Source organism: Mastomys coucha, unplaced genomic scaffold (genome assembly GCF_008632895.1).
Source record: "Mastomys coucha isolate ucsf_1 unplaced genomic scaffold, UCSF_Mcou_1 pScaffold12, whole genome shotgun sequence".
In the NCBI taxonomy this organism is placed as follows: domain Eukaryota; kingdom Metazoa; phylum Chordata; class Mammalia; order Rodentia; family Muridae; genus Mastomys; species Mastomys coucha.
The window spans coordinates 717,655-727,859 of record NW_022196894.1 but is presented as its reverse complement, the minus strand read 5'-3'; the positions used below and the strand labels follow the sequence as shown (position 1 = coordinate 727,859).

The 10,205-nt window shown below is 45.3% G+C and overlaps 1 protein-coding gene across 2 annotated transcripts in view; it reads left to right on the top strand.

Annotated features, from left to right (window-relative positions):
* Adcy9 (adenylate cyclase 9) overlaps window positions 1–10,205 on the top strand; it is a 134,767-nt gene that overhangs the window by 100,999 nt on the left and 23,563 nt on the right. Inside the window, exons 4-6 of one of the 2 annotated variants that reach the window (XM_031361023.1) lie at window positions 4,175–4,279; window positions 5,240–5,457; window positions 9,536–9,638. In XM_031361023.1, coding sequence (XP_031216883.1) covers window positions 4,175–4,279; window positions 5,240–5,457; window positions 9,536–9,638 — 426 coding nt within the window. Of the gene's footprint in view, window positions 1–4,174; window positions 4,337–5,239; window positions 5,458–9,535; window positions 9,639–10,205 lie in introns of both variants that reach the window. The other variant, XM_031361021.1, reaches the window with a different exon arrangement.

The window sequence follows — 10,205 nt, the reverse complement described above, 5'->3', positions numbered from 1 at the left end:
TGTAAGCCCAGCACTCAGGGTTTGGAAGCAGGAAGATTGCAACTTTAAAGACTGTGAGATGAGTTTGAGGACACCCAGGGCTACATAGTGAGGCCATGTGTTAAAACATATTTATTTTACTTTAATTATGTTTGTGTGTATGTGGGAAGGGGTGCCCATGAGGCCAGAAGGTTTCAGATCCCTTGGAGCTGGAGTTGTGGGTGTTGTGAGCCTCCTGATATTAGTTTTGGGGTCTGAACTCCAATGGTCATGATTGAGTAGCCAGTCAGTGTTCTCAATCACTGAGCTATCTCTGCAGTCCTGAGACCATGTTCTATAAATAAATAAATAAATAAATAAATAAATAAATAACTGCTTTTGAAATATCCTGACATAGTTTGCATGAGCATCTTCACTTATCCCTTACAGTAAGATCTTTGGGTAAACATAACTCCATTTTATAAAGGAGGCTTAGAGAAGTCCTACACCCACTGTGGCAGAACCAGGACCATGATGTCAGGCTGGTGGCAGTGTGGCTCTTCTCCAGTCTCGATGTTTCAAAGTGGCCAGAGAAATAATAGCTTTGTACTGTTTCATCCTCCTGTTTCAAAGTCTGTGGCCCCTAGGGGTTTGATGAAGTTAATGACTCTCAAACCATAAGGTCAGCCTGTCCCAACTAAGCTGTGTCCTTCCCTAGTCAGCTACGTGGTTAGTGAAATAAATGTTCAGTGTGCCCTCTGGAGGAGCAAGCTAGGCACTGCACCAGTACGGAGCAGCCACCTCTGAACAGCTCTGGTTAGAACTAGGTATCTCTTGGGCCCATTTACATCATTCCTCCACTGGGGGCTCAGAGGGTCATTTTGTGCTTGATTTGGGTACATGTGTGTGTACTTGTGTGCATGCGTGCATGCTTGTGTGTTCATGTGTGTAAGTTAGAGGTCAATGACAGGTATCTCCTTCAGTTATTCTCCATCTCGATGAGACACAATTAGTCTCTCACTGACCTGGAGCTCCCTGATTCATCTAGATTAGTTGGCCAGCAAGGCCCAGGGATCCTCCTGTCTCTATTTCCCAGTGCTGGGATTACGGCCATACCTGGCTTTAAAACATCAACAAAACAAACAAATAACAACACCTGTGGGTTCAGGGGATGGGACTAGAGTCCTCAATCTTGTGTGTGAAATACTTCACTGACTTATAACCCTGTCCATTAGCAAATGTTTGAACTTTAACTCAGTCAACACCATAAGGTGTTTTAAAATTATTTCACTGTAGCTGGATGGGGACACAATCCCAACAGTCAATAGGTAGAAAGAGGGGAGTCAAGATTGTTCTCAGATACGGAAGTTCAAGACTAACCTGAGTTATATGAGATGCCATTTCAAAAAAAGTCATTGTGTTAATTTCCCAATGGAGCAGCTCTGCCTTGTTGATGTCAGTTTGATAGTGTAAGCACAGCACTAGAGATGCTCCCTGGGAAGAGCGCTTGCCACACAGCCTGAACCCACTTAAAAATAGAAGGAGAAAACTAACTCTAGGAAGCTGTCCTCTGACTTCTATGCTCTCCCCAGCCCAGCACACACACGCATATGCACACATGCACACACAAAATTGAAACTTAAAAATAAAGGGCATAAACAGACTTTACCTGGGAGCTAGTATTTGTTCACATGTGCTAGTTAATAAATAATAGCTACTTGGGCATGTGTACATCCATCTTTGAAATAAATATGGATATTCAGTCCGCCTATGTCAGATCCCCAGCCTATAGAACTCTTTAGCATCTGTGCTTTCATTTAATGCAGCAGTGACTTGCAACCTCAATTTGGATGTGAGCTTGGGTCATATTCTTGCCTTTAGGCTATTTTTAATTTCTCAACAATATCTAGTCTTCCATAATTAATCCTAGTGTTTAATAGTTCTCACTGAGAAGAAATCTTCACTGGCAACCAGCCATTGTCATGCCATCCCTAGGCTACTGCGCCACATTGACAGCATGAGGGTCCTGAGGTAAACTCATTTTAGGCAGGGGGTTAGTGAGTGAGTGAGCTGCGCCTTCCTCTTTCTACACCTGTCTGTTCTGAGTCTTACCTTCGCCTTCCTAGGTCAGCTAATTCCTACAAGCTTGGAATTCTGGTCTACAGGACATATCCCTAGTTTTTAACCCAGCTGTCCAGCACAGAGAGCTCACAAACCTCAGTTTAGCTAGTGGCCACTTAGCCCACTCATTTGTCACTGTGACGTGTGAGCCACATGGCACAGAACCAATCTTTCAATCATGTAAGCTTACAGCGTATTTGCAAGGTGTAGAACCATCATCATGTTACTTCAGAGCGTTTTCATGACCCCTTAAAATAGAAAAGAAAAAAAAAGAAAAGAAAAAAGAAAAGCCTGTCTTCCTCCATTTAACTGATGTCACAAAAAATCCACCAACTGGAGAATGCCCACAATAGGAAGTTGTCGCCATGCTGGAGAGATGGCTCATTCTGTTCTTGCAGAGGACCTGGATTTAATTCCTACACACAAATTGGGCAGATCACAACTGGCTTCCTCAGGCACCACTCCCATATTCACATACCCACACAGAAGCATAATTAAAAATAAATGTAATTTTGGAAAAAAGTTGTTGCTCACTGTTCTGGAGGCCAATACATTTGATATCCAGTGAGGATATGATGCTGGTTCACAGCTTATATGGCCCTTTCTCACAGAATGGGAGTGGCCAGGGAATTGATTGGCTCCCTTTTATAAGGGCAGTGATCCCACCCATAGGAGCAGGGCCCCGTTACTTGGTTAGCTGCCAAAGGCCCTGCCTCCTGTCAGTGTCACTGTAGCAATCCTGCTGAGAGAGGGGCACCCAGGTCTGCAGCCCAGGCAATAGCCGTTAGCAGTCACCGTCCCCTCCCAGCAGCCACCACTCTCTGTTCTTTCTCTAGAACTACCTTTACTGGGCATTTTACAACTTTTCAGATGGAGTATATAGCTTTTGTATCTGATTTTTATTGTTGTTTGATTTTTGGCAGTGACTATCCCTTGCTGGCTGGCCTAAAACTCATTATGTAATTGTGTAGATTGGGCTGGCTTTGAGTTTGTGATAATCCTCCTGTCTCTGCCTCTCAGGTTCTGGGATTTACAGATTCACCACCATGCTTGTCCTTTTCAGAAAGCATGATGGTGTGCATCCAGGTATACAGAGCACATCCTACAGCACACATTGGAAGCTGCAGAAGTAGCCTAGGTCCAGGCTCAGCTAACAGTAGTGTATACAGAACTCATGGCCACTCAGTAAACTGAGAATAAAGGCCCTTAACAAGACATTTATAACATCCTTTGCAAAACTCGGGGAGCATGGAAGATGGGGCAGAAGGATTATAAGAGCTTAAAGATAGGCAAAGGGGCAGGACATGCCATTCTTCCAGTAGGTAGAACACCGCTATTGCAGCTTACTGCAGCTGGGTTACGAGCACCAGACATGCACAGTGTTGGCCCTGTCAGGAGTCAATAATGGATGGGGGTGGGACTTGTGGCAGTCAGTAATGGATAGGGGTGGGGCTCATGGGACTCTACCCCTCTCTGCTAAACTTACTGGCTCCCGACAGGTTCTGGAAGAAGCTGAGTCATTGTCTTCAATTGCATCTCTCCATAATCCCTCCAGGTTCTAGTGGGTAATTCCAAACTGGTGATCACACAGATGATTCTAGATAAATTCAGTGGGTCACAAAACAAAGCAAAAAGGTAGACAGGAGTGTGGGAATGGTATTTGTAGGGAGGTAGGGGGTTGACAGGTGTGGAGAGAGGGGAAGGAGAGCAAGGTTGGGAATAATTAAAATGTACTCTATGCACACATGAAATTGTTAAAGAACAAATTTAATTTTTTTAAAAAAAGAAAGCATAGTGTGTCCAGGGTTTGTTGTGCTATGGCTGAATGACCACAGCTGGCTGACCCATCAGCCAATAGGCATTTGTGTTTCTTTTTGCCTGTGTGCTGCTCTGAGTTCATGTAAGGGGTTTGCTTCCCTTTTCATCTTACCAGTTTGTTCTCAGGTTCCGCTGAACCTGTGTGGTTCAGTGAGCCTTCTGCTTGGTTCCATCGTTTCTGTGGGCAGGCAGGTTGTAACAACAATCTTGAAGTGTTTGGACCATGTATTTTCAAGTATATTCCAAGTATATTCCTGTGGCCTGTGTTTTCCCTCAGACTTGCCCTTCTTGTGGAATCACATTTGCTCCCAAACCTGAAGTTGGTGCAGAAGGAGGAGCTGTGCAAAATGGCTGTCAAGACGAGCCTAAGACCAGCACCAAGGTAACAAGCTCATGGCTGTTGTTCCTGTCAGTACCTCTCCTGGCGCATCCACCTAAGGTGACATTCCTGTCTCGTCAACTTCTTAGCTCTGAAAGTAACTCCTCTTAGGTAATAGCGTTCCACACCTTCTAGGCTTTGGGGTTGAACAGGCTGATCAATACGATGGCAGAGGACTCAGTAGTGGAGGCGGAGCATAGGTTGTGCATGCATACGACTCTGGATTTGATCCCCAGCACTTAAGAACAAAATAACAACAAAAACCAGGGCGGCTGGTATAAAGTAGAACTGGGTGAGATTCTTCAGGGGCAGCCAGTTCAGAAGGCTAGTGTTAGAGGGCTGTGGGCTGGGCTTTGTATAAGGTAGAATACAGAGGTGCAAAGAGGACCAAGGGCCTCCTGCAGGTAAGAGATGCACCCAAGACAGGCTCTCCTGAGGTAGGACTGACAGCCTGGGGGCTGCCTGGAGCCAGGGCTTTGAGACCAGGGCAGGACTGGAGTGGAAAGTAGGGTAGAGCTTGAACAAAGAGCTTTGGGGAGCTTTGGAAACAGCTTCCTTGGGGGCCCCTGTCTGTCATTCTGCACCTCCCAGTATCTCAGGGGACTCAGATGGGTGCCTCTCATAGCCAGAGGTACTTCTATCCAGAAGCCTGGGTTTTCCTTCCCTGCAACTGTCCTTGAGCCTCCTCTACCTTCCCTGTAGCCTTCTTCCGTGTTTAGCTCATCATCCTCTTCACTTCATGGCTGTTCTACAACTTTCTTCCAGCTGCCATACACCCAGACATGCCCTGTCCCAAAGCAGAGCCTCAGGGGAGTGGGGCTAGGGGAGAAGTGGAATGTGGGGTGGGAATCAATTCACAGTCCTCAGTGTGGAGGCCCCAGCATGCTGGGGGATGGGTATGAAGCAGGGCCTGCTCCTGGCGACCACTTCACCCCCTGTGCTCCTTCCTCTGTCTTGAGGCAGGCTTCTGGAGGACCCAACTCCAAAACCCAGAACGGACTCCTGAGTCCTCCCGCAGAGGAGAAGCTCACCAAGAGCCAAACTTCCCTCTGTGAGATACTGCAGGAGAAGGGACGGTGGGCAGGCGTGAGCTTGGACCAGTCAGCCCTCCTCCCGCTCAGGTTCAAGAACATCCGTGAGAAAACTGACGCCCACTTTGTTGATGTCATCAAAGAAGACAGGTAAGGCTCCATAGCCCGAGATGGTCGCAGAGTCCACAGGTTCCCTGAGCTGCCTCATCCGTGTGTCTGCTGTCTGTCTGTCTGCTGTCATTATATTACTTTATTTTTGTTCTGAGATAACTTGAAACTTGAAATTCACTATACACTCTGCCTGATATACCCATTTTTAGCATTTTATTTATTTTCTTTATCATTTTTTTTTTGTGTTTGTGTCCCTGTATGCGAGTATCATACATATACACTGGAAGTCAGAGAACAGCTTTTAAGAGCCTATTCGAGGATCAAGCACAAATTGTCAGGATTGGTAACAAACGCCTTTACCTGCTGATCCTGCCTGCTCCATTTTAAAAAAACTTATTGTTTGGGTACCATATGAAGAAATGGGTTTTGTGATATTATCAGTATACTCTCTTCTCTTATTATGTGTGTTTTTTGAACCATTTGACAAGTATGTTGGATGCAGTCTGCTCATCACCCTTTCGTATGTTAACTCCTAAAAATAATTATGTTGTTGAACATACATGAAATCTGAGATGTTTAGGGACATTCTTTCTAGCCTTAAGTCCATGTTCCAGATTGTCAGCTAACCCATCAAGTCACTGGCAGCTCTCTCTCCCTCCAGCCCAGGATCTCATCCAGGCTCACATGTATCCATTACTGATCAGTCCTTGAGTCTTTTAAAATCTGAGACTTTAAAAATCCTTGGCTGTCTTGTTTAGTCTTTTGTGATATTAACATTTGAAAAGTCTACAGGCTGACTCATTTATAGGAAGACGTGGACGTTGGATTTTGTGAATTCTTCCTCAGACTCAGGTTTGCCTCTCTGGCCAGACCTAATGGGAGTGATGTCTGTCATATCCAGAGGATACAACACCCACTGGTCCTTACTAAGCATCTGCACGGTCAAGGCCAGTTTCACCAAACAATGACAAACTTCTCAGTGTGGCAGACAGTGGGAAGTTCCCAGTCCTTGTCAGACCTCCTTGGGGTTAACTCTGTTGACAATGAGTCTTGTCTGGAACCGTCTTTGCAGTGATGGTTCAGGTGCTGGATTGCATCTACACCGTGTTGCCATTGGTGTGCAGCAACCACTGTAAAGAGGTCCCCTCCACCCCATAGTGCTTTATCCACCATCGTTAACCTGAGCTAGCACACTCCTGTTCTGTCCATCCTTGTGCTTGCAGCACTCGAATGCTTGACTCTGACCAGTGATCCCCGTAAGACTGGCAAGTGGGTCCTTCTGACACGACCCCTCATTTGTTTGCTGTGGTCTTTAACACAATGGGATGTTCCAAGCTCACTTCATAACTCACCTGCTCTAGCTTAAGAATGAACCTTTTCTCCAGGGCGCTGTGGCTCCTTTTCATGATGAATGTTTTGGGATATGTTCTTGACACCTGCCTTAATGCTGCTATCCAAACGCACACTCTGTGTGGCTTCAGTCCTTTAAACTGAGACTTGTTTCATGTTCTCATACGATGTGGTGGTGTGGTGAAGATATATGCATTTGCAAAGTGTGCTGCTCGGCCCTTAACTGCTTGCATTTGTGCAGACTGCACTGATCTGCAGGCATCGGTTAGATCCTGGGGGTTGACAGGATTGTTCTGATAATCTGTCTACTCAGTAGTTTTTGCCATTCTAGCTAGGTGCCCAGACCACAGTTCAGTTGTAGCTCTAGGAACTACAGACATATACTAGCTCTGGTTTCTGTTCTCCAAGTCACGATCTGTAATTGAGGGAATCAAGTCAGGAATCTGTAACAGAAGCCATAGAAGAACACTACTCCTTGGCTTGCTCCCAGGACCACCTACCCAGGGATGACCCTGCCCATAGTGTCCTGGACCCTCCCCATCAACCAACAGTAAACTCCCCAGGTGAGGCTCCCTCAGATAATGCTGGGTTATATTAGGTTGACGCTGAAGCTACTAGGACGGCATCCTTAGGCCTTATCTGTGGGCTTCAAGTGAATGTTAAAACACTTCATTTTAAATGAATTCTTGCAGTGTATATTTATGGCTCTCCTCTTGTTATTCATGCCCTTGCTGTTATGTGTATTCAACTCCATGAATTATAAGTCCCTGTCTTCTTACTCCAGACTCTATGAAGTCTTGAGGGGATCTTCAATGTCTGCATTTCTTTTATGTGGAATTGTGTTTTCCAAATTCTTTGTTAGCCTATCAATGTTGGATTGTGTTGACATTGTGTGCAACATTTAGAAAGTAGTTTAAATGTCATTATATCTCTTTGAAGAATGCTAAGTGTTTGTCTCAGCAAGCAGTTCACTTATCTGATTCAAATCAAATGGTCTCTTTTCACTTTAACTGGACTGCTTGGAGGTCCCCCAGTCATGTGCAGTTTAGATGCAAGTTTAAGAGTCAGACTTAGATGTGAGAACAATTTATATGCAGAACCTGGGCTTCTCCCTCTTTCCTGACTTTTGCTTTTCTGAGATTTATAACCTCATTCTTTATCTGTATTCACTCTGTAGTTTCTATATTTGGGGGTTAACTTAAAAATTTTAATATTTATTTTTTATTTGTGTGAATATATTTCCTGCATGTTTAAGTTGTGCACCACACGTATGTAGCTAAGATGAGGACATCAGATCTCTGGAATGGGAATAGTAGATGATTGTAAGCCACCATGTGGGTGCTGGTAACTGAACCTGGGCCCTCTAGAAGAATACAACCTGAGCCATCTCTACAATTCCTAATTCCTAGGTTTTTTTTTTTTTATGCCATTAAGTCTGGCTTTTGGAGGCAGGCATAGTGATTCAAGATTGCAGCATTTGGGGAGTCTCTCCCTTCTCCCCACTCCTTCCTTTCCTCTTCTCCTTCTCCTTCCCCCAGTCTTACTTATAGCTCTCATGTCTTTAAGCCCATGACCTCCCTGCCTTGGCCTTCCAAGTGCTGGAATTGCAGGGTTTTCTATCAGAGGGTCAGCAGTGGTGCTAACTAATGTCTGTCTTCAGGGAAAACAAAACAAAGGTAAAAGGTGGGAAGCTTACCTGTCTTTCTTGCCTTCTTCCGAGGATGCCTCCTCTCCTTCCAGCTGTCTTGGTTACTCTGTCTTGTGCCTCCCAGCAGTTGCTTTCGATCTTCTGTGAGAAAGGCAGAAACTCCCATTAATAACTGTGAAAGAGCCATGCAGCTTCAACAGAGTTGATCCTGCCACTGGACTGCTGGGATGCAGACACCAGACTCCTGCCTTGTCATTTTCTCTCTGTCATTGGAAAGGAAGACAAAGCCAGCATGAGGGAACATTTTTTCCTCTTTTGAGTCTGAGAACATCATAAGTATTTGTCACAACAAGCAAAGGAGGAAGGCACCTGTGATAGGCATATGTGAGGCTCCTTCCCTGTTTTACATGACTTCAGGCTAAAGGCCTGTGGGAGAGAGATTACACCTGTATTTGTATTTGCCTTCTGAAATCACACCAGCATTCCCTTAAATTTATAGTAGTTCTCCAATGCATAGCAAAGATATTATGATTTGCTGACAGTCCATAGAAGAATACAAGAGTCACATAAATCAGACGAGATTGCTAATCTGTTAAAATCGCCGAGCATAATCATTTTCAAGCCTCACCTGCACTCTGAATTTTGATAACAACCCCACAGTTACCTCATCTGCAAACACCATCTCCCAGTAACAAGTCGTTACGTTTGAGGTGTAATTACTGTCAGTATTCTGGATGACAGGAAGCCTTTGGAACTGCCTTCATTCAAAGTCTCCAAATCTCTGTAAGTCCTCTTAGCACCGTGATCAGCTGGCTTTCCGAAAAGATCACCTCAGAGGATAAAAGAGCTGCCGTCACTGTCTTCCCATCCTGGATGCGTGGACCACGTATTCAGAAACACGGTCTAATGAGTGTGGTGATCATGCACAGTGGTTACTCCCTAGTGAAGGGAGACAGCAGATGGTTGTGTCTAGACACAAAGGACTTTGCTAGAGGCATATCTGCGGAGGCAGCACCTGCCACAGAGTGACTTTCAGAGGTAACTTCGCTGGTGTACTCTGAGAGGCGTCTGAGCCTGTTTCTGCTAGTGTTGACAGAGTGCATTGGTTGTGTCTTCCAGCCTGATGAAAGATTATTTCTTCAAGCCACCCATCAATCAGTTCAGCCTGAACTTCCTGGACCAGGAGCTGGAGCGATCCTACAGAACCAGCTACCAGGAAGAGGTATGTTCTCACTGCCACCTCACAGCACAACCCCTGACCTCACGGGACTCTGTGCATTCAGGATTTACCGAGTAGCAGGAAAATGAAGGCTAATGTTGATTTCCCACAACCAGAAAGCCCTGTGTTGGAACTCTATGTGAATTTATCTTTGCCAGGGAGAAAAACCCAAGGCCTCTTGTGCTCCATTATCTTAAAGCCATAGCACACCCCTTCCAGACTGTTTCCTCTGTAGCTGGTGTTTCTAGTCTTCTGTCTGCTATCCCAGTCCCACAAGGATTCCAGTTTACACATGTTCTGGGATCTTGAGTGGTACTTCTCTCCTGATATCAGGATGTCTGTACCTCCATCCAGAATGTGGGGTTCACATTCCCCACATCATACTGCCATCATAACTCCCTTGAGCTAAGGGAGCTAGCTTTCCTCTCAGCTTATACATCATTTTCCTCCTAGAAACCTTCCCTGACACTATCTGGGTTTTACTCCCCTCTGTCTTCTTTGTCCTTCATGTATACCCCATATAGGAATCCCATGTGGTTTCTGAACCTAACACTCGGCTCTCTGTTTCTG